Genomic DNA, 14562 nt, shown 5'->3' with positions numbered 1-14562 from the left:
CACCACCCAATCCAGAATAATTTTTCCCATAGTGGACTCAACCCCAAGCTGCTCTAAAAAGCCCATCTCGTAGGCATTCTAAAAATTCTCTCTAGGGATCCAGCACCAACCTGATTTTCTCAATCTACCTGCATATCGAAATCTCCCCTGACGATTCTGACATTGCCCTTTTGACATGCCTTTTCTATCTCCCTTTTTAATTTGTAGTCCGCATCCTGCTCAGAGGTCTATATATAACTCTTATCAGGGTCTTTTCACACTTGCAACTCCTTAACTCTACCCATAAGGATTCTACATTTCTAATCTTATGTCACCTCTTTCTAAGGATTTGATTTCATTTCTTAACAAGAGACACCCTACCCTTTGTCTATCTGCTTGTCCAATCAATACAATATGTACCTTTGGATGTTAAGCTCCCAGCTATCACCTTCTTTCATTATGACTCAGAGATGCCCACAGTGTTATACCTGCTAATCTCTAACTGTGCTACAAGATATCCTATATTATTCCATACACTGTGTGCGTTCATATATAACACCTTCAGTCCTGCATTCATCACTCTTTTCAATTTTGTCCCCATTTCACTGCAACTCATCCCACTGACTGCAATTTTGTCCTATCATCTGCCAGTCCTTCCTCAGTCACATCTACTTGTATACCAACTGCCTGCCCTCAGTACTATCACTCCAGTTCCCATACGTCAAATCAGTTTAAACCCTCCCCAACAGCTCTAGCACAAGGATATCGGGTTCAGCTGTAATCTATCCATTTTATACAGGTCATACCTTCCATAGAAGAGATCCCAATGATCCACAAATCTGAAGCCCTGCCCCCTGCACCAGTTCCATAGCCAAATCATCCTATCATTATCTTCACTGGCTTATGGCACAGGCAGAAATCCAGAGATTGCTACTCTAGAGATCCTGCTTTTCAGCTTTCTACCTAACTCCCTAATTTCTCCCTTCAGGACCCTCTCCCTTTTCCTATCTATGTCATTGGTGACAATATGTACCAAGACTTCAGGCTGCACACCCTCCCCCTTTAGAATGCCATTGATCTGATCAGAAACATCCCTGACCCTGGCAGCTGGGTGGCAACATACTATCCAGGTTTCTATTTCACCTCCATAGAATCTCCTGTCTGTGCTTCTAACTATGGAATTCTCTATCACTACTGCAGTCCTCTTCTTCCCTCATCCCTTCTAAGACACAGTGCTGGACTCAGTCCCAGAGACCAGCTGCTGCAACTTCAACCACCCCCCCCCCCCGCCCCCCTGGTAGGATGTCTGTCCAACAGCATCCAAATCATTGATGTTATATGTCAATGCTTTGGATGAAGAAATTGATGACTTTGTGATCAAGTTTGTCAATGATACAAAGATAGGTGGAGGGGCAGGTAATGCTGTAGAAGCAGAGAGTCTGTAGAAGGACTTAGACAGATTAGGAGAATGGGCAAAACAGTGGCAGTTGGAACATAGTGTCAGAAAGTGCATGGTCACTTACTTTGGTAGAAGCATAGACTATTTTCTAAATGGAGACAAAATTCAAAAAATCGGAGGTGCAAAGGGACTTGGGAGTCCTCGATCAGGATTCCCTAAAGGATAGTTTGCAAGTTGAGTTGGTGATGAGGATGGCAAATGTGATGTTAGTATTCATTTCGAGAGGACTAGAATATAAAAGCAAGGATGTAGTGTTGAGGCTTTATAAAGCACTGGTGAGGCCTCACTTGGAGTATTATGAGCTGCTCTGGGCCACTTGTTTAAGAAAGGATGTGCTGACATTGGAGAGGGTTCAAAGGAGGTTCATGAAAATGATTGCAGGATCTAGGCCTGTATTCACTGAGCTTCAGAAGAATGAGGGGTGACCTCATTGAAACCTATCGGATGCTGAAAGGCCTCGATAGAGTAGATTAGGAGAGGATGTTTCCTAGGTGAGGGAACCTTTAAGACCAGAGGACACAGCTTTAGAATAGAGGAACGTCCGTTTAGAATAGAGTTGAGGAGAAAGTTCTTTAACCAGAGAGTGGTGAATCTGTGGCTGCAGAGGCCACATCATTGGGTATATTTAAGGCAGAGGATGATAGATTCTTGATTGGTCAGGGCATGAGGGGATATGGGGAGAAGGCTGGAGATTGGGGCTGAGAGGGAAATGGATCAACAATGATGAAATGGCAGAGCAGACTCATTGGACCAAATTGCCTAATTCCGTTCCTGTTCCTATGGGCAAAGCGGTAGGGAAAGGTCACTTGTGTACTCTGCACTGGATGCTCTTTAGTTTTCCCTCTCCTGACAATCATCCAGGTACCTGCCTCCTACAACTTAGGGGTGACTACCTCCCAGTAACTCCTCCTTTTCACCACAGTTTCCCGTATGAGCTGCTCCAGTTCCTTAACATGTTGTCTGAAGAGCTGCAGCTCGGTGCAGCACGAACTGTGCAGTAACAGACAAAGAATGAAGTAGAAACTTACTTCGCCCAAGCCTCCCCACTCTAAGACTGGTCCTCTCCAACAATGACTGCTTCACTTGTCCCTATCTTATTTTTATTTGCCTTTGCTAATGAATTGTGATACGATTGAGCTGCCAGAAAAAAAAATTCTTTCTTAGGAGTTTTAAGAGAGGCGGCACATCATTGACCTCGCTAACAAACCTTACAAGTGTACACTGGAAAGCATCCTGATTGGTTGCATCATGGCCTGGTGTGGAAACTTCAACGTGCAGGAGTACAAAAGGCTACAGATAGTAGTGGACTCAGCCAATTTCATCACGGGTACAGCTCTCCCCATCGTCTAGGACACATACAAAATTCTCATTTTCAGGAGGGTGACAGCCATCATCAGGCGAACACCCCCCCCCCCAAACATCTAGGCTATGCCTTCTTCTCCATGTTGCCATCAGGCAGGAAGTAGAGGATCCTGAAGACCCACACCTCAAGGTTCAATGACAGCATCTTCCCTATTGCCAACAGGTTCCTGAACCAACTTGAAAAACCCTAACATTAGCTCAGACTATAAATGCCACAAGTTGCACTCATGTTGTTGTGTTTATTTTGTTCATTTGGTCGTGTAAGTTATGTATTGTTGTTCCTCTCCGCAGCTCTCCGCATCAGGCAGCAACCTTGCTGTTCCTGTAGCATTTGTCTGTTTTTTCACAAAGCTCAGTTGCCAGCTCAGTGCTCAACCCAGCATGAATGGAAAGTGTGCAAGGAGCCAGCCGGACTCGAACCCAGCAGCAGATGCCACTACACCACCAGCTGGCATAAATTATGTACAATTTATGTTAATGTATTTCTTTATGTATTTCGTGTTTGTTCTTGTTCTCTGCTGCTCCTGCAAAAAGCAAAATTTCCTGGTATTTATTATCCTAAGTATGTATGCATAACACAACCTGAAATTGAAATTGAATGAACCTGATGTGGGCAAATGGGATTAATGTAGATAGGCAAAAAGGTCAGCAGAGATGTGATGGGATGAAAGGCCTGCTTCTGTTTCGTACAACTCTTTGACCAAGTGGGATAAATAATAAATCTATTTCTGAAATTGAGATATTGAACTTCATACTAGATGTTTCCAAGATGGCGGCGCGACGCAGCTTGCAGCAGCCACTCCAGAACTGATTATCTGTTATTTGTGAAGTGGGGTGCAGTGCGCAATCATAATCGGTTGAAAATGGACGTGAGAGCACGGAGGAACATCGGGAAATCTCCAGGAAGACCTTCTTCGTTGCTGCTGCTGCTGTGAGGTCTGGGACTCTGCTGGTTCTCGGGGTTGTGTTGCCGATGGCCGTTGGCGGGGCCATCTTAATACGCTCGGCAGAGGATGGTGCTCGGAGAAGCTGTGCCGGAGGGGATGGTCGTCGGCTCAGAGTCCGCTGCAGTCAGGTTGCTTCTGGTGTGTGCTGCGTCTGCGAGGCTGAGTCGGGCGGCGCCGTGGAAGTCCATAGCGAGGGTACTCCCTTCTGCCGCCGGCGTAGGATGGCGAGTCTGTCGGGACCCTGGGGACTTGTGGAAACTGTGTGGCGATTTCTTTTGAATGTATAGTCCTTTAACATCTTTGGACTATTTTTACTGTGCCCATAGTCTGTTTTTTTATCAATTATGCTATTGTTTGCACTGTTGTAACTATACGTTGTAACTAGCAAACACGAGGGAATCCGCAGATGCTGGAAATTCAAACAACAACACACATAAAATGCTGGTGGAACACAGCAGGCCAGGCAGCATCTATAAGGAGAAGCACTGTCGACATGTTGTAACTATGTGGTTTTGTGCAGGTCTTGTAGCTTTAGGTTTTGGTCTTGTTTGTCTGGTGGATTTGGAGCCCCTATCCGGGGAACGCGCTAAGACGGTAGCACGATATTAATACGCAGCAGCCTCTCCAGACTCTGGATTGGGGACTGCCAAACGTTATGTGGATTTTCTAGTGTAGTCTGTTTTGTTATATGCTTTTGTGATATCATTCTGGAGGAATGTTGTCTCATTTTTTAACTGCATTGCATTTGTGGTTTCTAAATGACAATAAACTGAATCTGAATCTGAATCTGAGATGAATGGGTTGGGTGTGGAAAAGATTATGAACTATTTCAATACTCTATTCAAAAGAAGAAAGGCAGTGGCATTAAAGATAAGCAATTGCTACAATAACAGGCCCAGAACTTTGATTGAACTGCCCTGTTTATTTCTCTGTCTTGCAGCAGGAAATGGCACATCCACACACTTGCTGATAACACCTCTTCCTAGATCAACACTCTGAATCAGAATCAGGTTCAGATTTATTATACTGCATATGACATGAAATTTGTGGCAGCAGTGGAGTCCAAGGTCATAAAGTTACTATAAATTACAAAAATAAATAAATAGTGCAGAAAAAAGGACAATATTCTAATGGTGGTGGAGGGGGAGGGGTTCTGCCCGCGATGGAACTTCTTTTTAGAATGGAGATGAGGAGGAGAGAGTGCTGAACCTGTGGAATTCTTTGCCACGGGCAGCTGTGGCGGCCAAGTCTTTATGAATGTTTAAGGCAGAAGCTGAGACAGAGGAGATTGGGGCTGAGAGGAAAAATGGATCAGCCATGATGAAATGGCAGAGCAGACTCAGTGGGCCAAATCAACCTAATTCTACTCCCATATCTTATGGCCTTATGCCCTGTGCAAGCTATATTTGCACATTACATGAGCTTTAAGTGTCAGCATTCCTGTATTGTATTGCTCTGTTTACGGGAAATTGGAGCTTCTTATTCAAAGCAAACTTGTTATCGAAGTACATATATATCATGATATACTACCCTGAGATTAATTTTCCTGCGGGCGTTCACAATAGAACAAAGAAATACAGCTGAATAAATGAAAAACTAAACACAAACACTGACAATCAAAAGAAGACAAGCTCTGTGAAAATACAAAAATATCAATAATAATAAAAGATTCTGAGAGCACGAGTTACAGAGTCCTTGAAAGTGAGTCCATAGGCTGTGGAGTTAGTTTGGTGTTGAACTGAGTGAAGTCATCCAAGCACCAAGGATCTACCACTGCCGGCCACTAACATTCAATGGTGTAGTTCTTGTTTGGGATCTCACTCTTTGGGAAGATTCCACATACACACTGACAAAAGACTGGTGACACGCTGTGCATCTTGGAAGGGTAATCTGCAGGTGGTGGTGCTCCCACATGCCTGCTGCCCATGTTGGGAGAGTCTGCAGGTCTGGGAGGTGCTGTCAAGGAGACTGCTGCACACTTTATAATTGGTTCACGTTGTGTGTGAGTGTTGGAGGGAGTGAATGTGTAGGGAGGGCAATGGGGTGCTACTTCATCATGAAATTATAGCGTCATCCAGCTCAGAAACAGGCCCTTTGTCTCAAATAGTCCATTCCAACCAAAATTCCAATCTAAGATAGTCCCATTTGTCTGCATTTGGTCCATATCCCTGGACACCTTTCCTGTCCATGTAACTGTTCAAATACCTTTTAGGGCAGCATGTTAGCATAATACTTTCTTGCGTCAGTGATCAGAAGATGGGGGTTCAATTCCTGCCACCGTCTGTACAGTATGTTCTCCCCATGATTGTGAGGGTTCCCCCCACATGCCAAAGACATATGAGTTCGGATTAGTAAGTTGTGAGTATGCAACGTTGCATCAGACACACAGTGACACTTACGGACTCTGTTGGTCATTGATGCAAAACAACAGATTTCACTGTGTATCGATGTTTTAATGTACACGTGACAAATAAAGCTGATTTTTAAGGTAATCTCTAATCTTTAAATCCAATTCATGGGTGGTGTTGAGGTTCTCAAGGACTGTTGGAGCTGCCTTCATCCAGGCAACTAGACAGTGTTCCATCACACTTCTGACTTGTTTCTTACAGATGGTAGAAAGTCTCTGGGGAATGAGGTGGTGAGCCAACACCCACAGGATCCGCAGCATCTGGCCTTCTCTTCTAGCCATGATATTTGTGTGTGTGGTCTGGTATAGGTTCTGGTCAAGACTGTGGATGACACCATGACAGCAATGCGACTGAGTGTCTTGCTACAAATCATCACTGTCACCATTTCCTTAATGCCAATATCACTTATCAATCACTGGTTATATATTAGTTCCAAAAGTAATGAACATTAGAAATAGTCTTTGATGTCCTGTGTGGGCATTGGATAATGAAGAATGAACAGAGGATAAGAGGGTAAAAAGGAAGACTTACCTTTGTCCTGGATTTATCAGAGCTTCGACACTGATTGGTTACTCCAAAGCAGAAGCAACTTGTGCAGCCTTTCGGATTGTCTGGGTCCAGGTGAAATGAGCCAGGTCGACAGGTATCACACCGGGCGCCCACTACGTTCTCCTGAAGTAGTCAAATGCAATGAGTGAGGTGGGTCACCAGCTCACTTTCATGCTGTGCTGTGGCTAAGGGAACTATTGGCTAGAAATTGCACTCAGCATTGACCAGCTTGGAATCTGATAAGTAAGCCCTCAGGTCACTATGAACTGTTCATTCAGTGGGATACCTGGCATTCATAACATCACCATCCTGGCTAAGCAAACAATCACGGTGAAGAACCCTTCTGTGAGCAGGGCTGAAGGTGAATTATCAACAGTTCATCTCTCTCCATACGGGCTGCCTGACCTGGGAACTCTAACTGATTTTAATCAGTGAGGGTATGGAATTTACTGATCGAGTGATGGAGGCAGGGTCCCTTCCAGGTTTAAAATGTATCTAGGCACATGTAGCAATATGTATCCCAATACAGCAACACTATGGTCACTTTGGTATTAAAATGGTCTTTGTTTTTGATTGTTCTAATTGTGTCTATCTTGTAACAATTGTGCATAATTTATGAATAACTTACGTTTTTCATGTGAATATTGTATATGAAATGGTACGTGCGTGCAATGCTACTACAGGTTACGTTTTGCAATGCACCTGTGTATGCATGTACTTTGTACATGACTAATCTCACTTTGACTACTAGGACTCTGTCCTCAGTTTACTGAGGGAAAAGAGTTCCAAAGATTGATCAACCCTGAAGGAAGAAATTCTTCATGCTTTCCATTTTAAGTGACAGTGCCCTTGTGATTCTGCTCCCCCTCATTCCAGACTCCCCTGCACAGGGAAATACTCTTTGGAATCTCCCTTGTAAGAATCCTTTCATTCAATGTGTATGGGCCTGACTTTGCCAAGCTCCCCGCACAAGACCAACCCTTTTTTCTGATAATCAACCTGGTGAGTGGTCTCTGATCACTGGACTGCAATGAAGAATAAAAATAGTCCACAGTGCTCCAGGTATGACCTCACTATCAGTGTGTTCAGATAGAGTGAAATTTCCCAACTTTTATACCCAATCCCATTTCCTTTTCTAATTACTAACTTTGTGTGTTTTATGATTACTCTGTCCTATAGCATTCTGTAATCCTCATCTGTAAATAATACTCTGATTTTCTATACTTCCCTACATTATACTCCATTTTCCAACCTGCCCAACCACTCTTTATCCCTCTGTCAACCTGATACCACTCCCTCAGTGGCTGTGGATACAAGACCACAATATACCTGGGCTGTTCTTCTAAGTCAATAAAGTTGAATTTCAATAGTTGAAGCCCTAGCACTGATCTCTATGACACACCAGTTGTACAGGTTCATGAGCTCAATCTTTAATCATGTATTATCTCCAATCCCATAGTTAACATCATATCAAATGTTAATCCAAGTACAATACAATCTGCTGGAGGAACTCAGAGGATTGATCAGCATCTATGCCAAGAGGGGCAAAGGAATTGTCAACGTTTTGGGCTGAAATCCTGCTTCAGGATTGACAGTGGAGAGGGGAGATGGATAGCATATAAAGGAAAGGGGGTGGGGCAACGCAGAGGCCAGAGGAAATTGGTGGACTGAGGAAAGGTGAAGAATGCTTTCAGGTAGAGGAATGGAGTGTGAAGCTGGGGCACAGAGGCAGAGGGAAGGTAAGTGGAGCAGATTTTTAAAAAGGGCAGTTGAAGTGAGATGGGAGAGGGAAGGGTGAAGACAGAGAGAGCTGATGGAGGAAGATCAGCAGGAGTCCAAAGGGTTGTCAGTGGTGGAAGGAGAGAGCTGGTGGATGAAATGAGTGAATAGTAGGTGGATGGAACTGAGAGGGGTAAGGGATGAAACTGGGGAGGGGGGGGGGAGAGGGACAGAGGGAGTGTTAAATAAAATTGGAAAACTCAGAAGTTTATACCAGAGGATTATAGAGCCAGGCAGAAGATCTAGCACTTGTAGTATCTTGCATCTCCAAATGTACTACCTCTACTGGTTCTCCCCATTGATTCACTTGTAACACAAAGAATTCTAATCACTTTATCAAGCATATCTTCCCGAAGTATATAACTATGCTGATTATACTTAATTATATTTTGGTTTTTGAATGAACAACTACTAATGAGAGATGCTAAGAAAATGTAAAGAGTTTAAATAGGTGAAGAAACATTAAAAGTTGGGTGAATTCCTCTTACGTCAGGGGAGATTAGTAGCAGGCTTAACAAAAGTATTAAAAGTCAGGAGAGTGTGGGTCCAAAGGGTTTTTAATAACTTCCCTTCTCCATTCACCTGTTCTACCAACTGGTTAAAGACACAAAGACTGACCTTGCAAAGACAGCGTCCGGTTACAGGGTCACACAAATTCTGCTGCGTTGCTTCATGGTTACAGTCACATGGAATGCACTCTGGGAAGCGGGAGAAGCCCACTGAACATCTGTCGCACCGTCGGCCCGTTACTTGTGGCTTGCACCTAAATGGGAAATATTTGTAAAATGTGGTAAGAGTCACAGGATCATTGTGGCCTGGGAGGAGGCTGTTTGTCCCATCAAGTCCATGCTAGGAAATGACAAAACTATAACAACACAGCTGACGCTGGAAACCAGAAGGTGCGGGCCATTCTCTGGTGGTCAGGCACAATATGGCCTGAAGCAAAGAACATAGAACAGTACAGGCCCTTTGGCTTACAATGTTGTGCTGATATTTCAACCTTCCCTCCAGCATAGCCCTCCATCTTTCCTTCACCCATGTGCCTATCTAAGAATCTCTTAAATGTCCCCAATATCCCCTAGCTAGGGTTAAGTCAGGGGTTGCTGTATTGTAAATACAATAGAGGAATTATGGAGGGTCTTAGATAGACACATGAATGTGCAGAGAATGAAGGGATATTCTTTGTATCATTAGCTTAATTTATGATTCCTGCACTGTACTGTTCTATGTTCACAACATTTTAAAGACATTTGGACAGGTACATGGATTAGAAAGCTTGAAGGATAGAGGTCAAGTGGAACTAGCTGAGATGGGCATGCGAGCCAGCAAGGACAAGATGGGCCGATGGGCCTGTGTCTTTGCAGCATTGCTCTATGATTCTATGAGTGTAAGGGGTGTAAGTATTCATAAGTTAGAGGTTGATTGGTTCTGGATAAGGAAGGAGATGGGAGTAGATGGAACATGGAGTTTGGGTCCGGTCAGCTGTGAATGCTATCAGAGTGTGGAGTGGGCAGAGTCGTCGAGTGTCCGTCACTGGCCCTGCACACTCACCGACATTGCCCTGTCCTGGGATGGCACTTGGGGTTGGCAGGGTTGATGATGCCCTCTGTCAAGCAGTTGCACTTCTCACAGCCGGCCAAGGGATGGTAGCTGAAGGTTTGCCTCTCACAAGTCTTGCACTTGGGTTTGACCGTCCGAGGTGGGCAGATGCATTGTCCAGTCCGCTCATCACACAGGCGCTGGCCACAACTGCAGGCTAAATGCAAGAGAAAATGGAAGCTGCTTGACTCTTCGTTCCCCCAAATTAAGATCATAAGGCACAAGAGCAGAATTGGGCCATTCAGCCCATCTAGACAACTCCTCTAATCATGGCTGATTTATTTTCTCTCTCAATCCTTCTTCCTGCCTTCTCTTCGCAACCTCTGACACCCTAACTAATCAAAACCCTGTCAACGTCTGCCTTAGACATATCCATTGACTTGGCCACCAATCTTTATACAGTATTTGTCTGCCTGACAGCAAGCACACGGAGGGGGCAGGACAGGTTAGGGAAGGCAGTGATTTAGGTAAGGGTGGAATCAGGGTTCAATATAGGGTGGCGATAGCGAGGTGAAGCAGGCCCAGCTCCAGTTCCAGGTCAATCCTGACCTTCGGAGTTTGCACATTCTCCCTGTGACCACGAGAATTACTCTCATGTGATTCATTGACTTATACAACGTGGAAACAGGATCTCAGAAACATAGAAAACCTACAGTACAGTACAGGCCCTTCAGCCCACAAAGTTGTGCCAAACATGTCCATACCTTAGAACTACCTAGGCTTTACCCATAGCTCTCTATTTTTCTAAGCTCCATGTAGCCAACCAGGATTCTCTTAAAAGACCCTATCGTATCCGCCTCCACCACAGCTGCCAGCAGCCCATTCCACGCACTCACCATTCTCTGCGTAAAAAACTTAACCCTGACATCTCCCCTGTACCTGCTTCCAAGCACCTTAAAACTACACCCTCTTGTGCTAGCCATTTCAGTCCTGGGGAAAAGCCTCTGACTATCCACACAATCAATGCCTCTCTATCTTGTACACCTCTATCAGGTCACCTCTGATCCTCCATCGTTCCAAGGAGAAAAGGCTGAGTTCACTCAACCTATTCTCATAAGGCATGCTCCCCAATCCAGGCAACATCCTTGTAAATCTCCTCTGCACCCTTTCTATGGTTTCCACAGCCTTCCTGTAGTGAGGTGACCAGAACTGAGCACAGTACTCTAAGCAGGGTCTGACCAGGGTCCTATATAGCTGCAACATTATCTCTCAGCTCTTAAACTCAATCCCACGATTGATGAAAGCTAATGCACCATATGCCTTCTTAACCACAGAGTCAACCTGCGTAGCAGCTTTGAGTGTCTTATGGACTCTGACCCCAAGATCCCTCTGATCCTCCACACTGCCAATAGTCTTACCATTAATGCTTTGGCCTATATCTCGGCCAGACCAATCAAACGCAATACCTGTGCTCATCCCATTTACCTCCAGTTGGTGCATATCCTCCTAAATCTTTTTGCCCTCATGCTGGTTAAATGTCACAATGTAGCCCCTCTACCAGTTTTTCTGGCAGTTTATTCCATATACCCACCATCCTCTGTGTGAAGAACTTAACCCTCAAATCCTCAGTAAATCTCTCCCCTCTCACCTAAATCTGTGCTCTCCAGCTTTGGACTGCCTTACCCTGAAGAAACATCTGTGACCATCCACCTTATCTATAAGGTCACCCCTCAGCCTTCTTCACTCCAGGCAAAACAGTTCTAGCCTAAACAGTCTCTCATTATAACTCAAGGACCCCATTCCAGGTAACATCTTTGAGAATCTTTTTGCACTCTTTCCAACATAATCACGTTGCTTTCCTCCCACATCCTAAAGATGAGTGGGTTGCTCCAGGTGAGGGGTAGAATCTGGGATTACAGAAAATGGATGGTTGATGGTCAGCATAGACTGGGTGGGCCGGAAGGCCTGTTTTTTGCACTGGTTAAATGACTCCGGGACAATCCAGAGTGTTGAGTTCAAATCTAACCATGTCAACTGTGGAATTTAACTTCAGCTGATAATTGAAAAAAACCAAAACCCAGTCATTCAAAATCATGACCCCCACAACCACTGGATAATGAAAGGAAATTCACTGGTTCGGGATTTAGGAGAGAGAATCGGGTAGTTAATCTGTTATGTGACTCCAGACTCTTACATCTCCTCTGACACAGTCTAAACAGCAACACAGCTCCACCCAGCTGGAGGTGGGCAACGGGGCATTGGCCCATCAATGGTCCCCACATCCGGAAAGATGCATCAATTAAAAATGTTCTATGGAAGTGCAAATGGGATAAATATTTAAAAAGTGGATTTTTTTTAGGATTATGATGAAAGGACACCGGAGAGAGTCATTGGATAATTATTTTTAAAAAGCTGACATTAGTCTTCTGCGATCTAATAAGGAGAGAAGGGAAGATTTGAAGGGGACCTGAGGGACAACTCTTTCACACAGGGGATGGTGAGTATATGGAACGAGCTGCTAGAGGACGTGTCTGAGGCAGGTACAACGGCATAATTTAAGAAGCACTTGGAGAGGTACATGGACACGATAGGTTTAGAGGGACATGGGCCAAATATGAGAGAATGGGACTTGCTCGAAGTAGACAACTTGGTCATCATGGATGGGTTGGGCTGAGGGGTCTTCCTATGCACATAACCCTCCATTTTCCTTTCGATGCCTAAGAGTCTCTTAAATGTCAGTAAACACCATCCCTGGCAAAGCTCCATGCAGCCACCACTCCGTAAATAAAAACCACCTCGAACATTTCCCCGAACTTTCTTCCAATCTCCTTAGAGTGATGCTCTCTTGTATTAGCCATTTCTGTGCTGGGAAAAAATCTCTGGCTGTCTGCTTTTTCTGTGCCTCTTATCATCTTATACACCTCTGTTAAGTCACCTATCATTTCCTTTGCTCTAAAGAGAACAGGCCTAGCTTGCTTAACCTATCCTCAGACATGCTCTGTTTAACCAGGCCGCATCCTGGTAAATCTCCTCTGCACCCTCTGTAAAGCTTCCACATCCTTCCTATAAAGAGGCGATCAGAACTGAACACATTACGCCCAAATGCAGTCTATCCAAAGCTTTATGGAGCTGCAGCTGTTGAACTCAATCCCCTAACTAATAAAGGCCAACACACTATTCACTTTCTTAACCACTATCAGCTTGCATGCCGATGATTTTTATTTAGAACTTGATGAGCCACATTGTGCTCAAAGTGTTTCACACCTCCTCCAGCAGACAAATGAAAACTTACGTCGGCAGACGGGAAACATGTAGTGGCCGGTGGCACATCTGTCACACTGACGCCCAATAACATTGGGTCGGCAAGAACACTGCCCTCCAAATGGTTTACACTCAGGGCTGGTCGCACCTTCCCTGTTACACTGACAAGGCAGAGCACCATTGTTGTAGAAAGCCACCAGAGACTTCGCCGAGTCCAGACAGAAATTGGATGATGTCTCTGGACTAAAGAAGTGGAAAGTCAAAGAATGAGCTGTGTTAAATCAGTTATTTATCCCTTCTGCTCCTGCCCCATCAATTTCCATCCACACATCACCACCACCACCCTTTTCACCACATCCCTTGCTCCTTCCTGTTTAGCTGGCTTTCTCTCAAACCCTTCTATGGTGTTGCACTCAACTCCTTCCCTGGGAGTGAGCTCCACCTTCCCACCTCTCCTTGTGGGAGTGAGCTCCACGTTCCCACCTCTCCCCTGGGAGTGAGCTCCACGTTCCCACCTCTCCTTGTGGGAGGGAGCTCCACGTTCCCAACTCTACCCGTGGGAGTGAGCTCCACGTTCCCACCTCTCCCCGTGGGAGTGAGTTCCACGTTCCCACCTCTCCCCGTGGGAGTGGGCTCCACGTTCCCACCTCTCCTTGTGGGAGTGAGTTCCACGTTCCCACCCCTCCCCGTGGGAGTGGGCTCCACGTTCCCACCTCTCCTTGTGGGAGTGGGCTCCACATTCCCACCTCTCCCCGTGGGAGTGGGCTCCACATTCCCACCTCTCCCCGTGGGAGTGGGCTCCACATTCCCCCATCTCCCCATCTCCCCATGGGAGTGAGCACCACATTCCCCCCTCTCCCCGTGGGAGTGAGCTCCACATTCCCACCTCTCCCCGTGGGAGTGAGTTCCACATTCCCACCTCTCCCCATGGGAGTGAGCTCCATATTCCCACCTCTCCCCATAGGAGTGAGCTCCACATTCCCACCTCTCCTTGTGGGAGTGAGCTCCACGTTCCCACCTCTCCTTGTGGGAGTGAGCTCCACATTCCCACCTCTCCCCATAGGAGTGAGCTCCACATTCCCACCTCTCCCTGTGGGAGTGAGCTCCACATTCCCACCTCTCCTTGTGGGAGTGAGCTCCACATTCCCACCTCTCCCCATAGGAGTGAGCTCCACATTCCCACCTCTCCCCATAGGAGTGAGCTCCACATTCCCACCTCTCCCCATGGGAGTGAGCTCCATATTCCCACCTCTCCCTGTGGGAGTGAGCTCCACATTCC

The 14562-nt window shown here is 45.6% G+C and overlaps 1 protein-coding gene across 2 annotated transcripts in view; it reads right to left on the bottom strand.

Annotated features, from left to right (window-relative positions):
- Positions 1 to 14562, bottom strand: part of lama3 (laminin, alpha 3) — a 316232-nt gene that overhangs the window by 100146 nt on the left and 201524 nt on the right. For both annotated transcript variants that reach the window (XM_073045511.1, XM_073045521.1), the window contains exons 34-37: positions 13315 to 13526; positions 10035 to 10239; positions 9102 to 9246; positions 6687 to 6827 (exon numbers count right to left, since the gene is read on the bottom strand). In XM_073045511.1, the coding sequence (XP_072901612.1) occupies positions 6687 to 6827; positions 9102 to 9246; positions 10035 to 10239; positions 13315 to 13526 (703 nt within the window). The remainder of the gene's footprint in view (positions 1 to 6686; positions 6828 to 9101; positions 9247 to 10034; positions 10240 to 13314; positions 13527 to 14562) is intronic.

Source organism: Hemitrygon akajei, chromosome 1 (genome assembly GCF_048418815.1).
Source record: "Hemitrygon akajei chromosome 1, sHemAka1.3, whole genome shotgun sequence".
NCBI lineage: Eukaryota > Metazoa > Chordata > Chondrichthyes > Myliobatiformes > Dasyatidae > Hemitrygon > Hemitrygon akajei.
The sequence above is the reverse complement of the archived record's forward strand: the minus strand, read 5'-3'. Positions and strand labels throughout refer to the sequence as shown.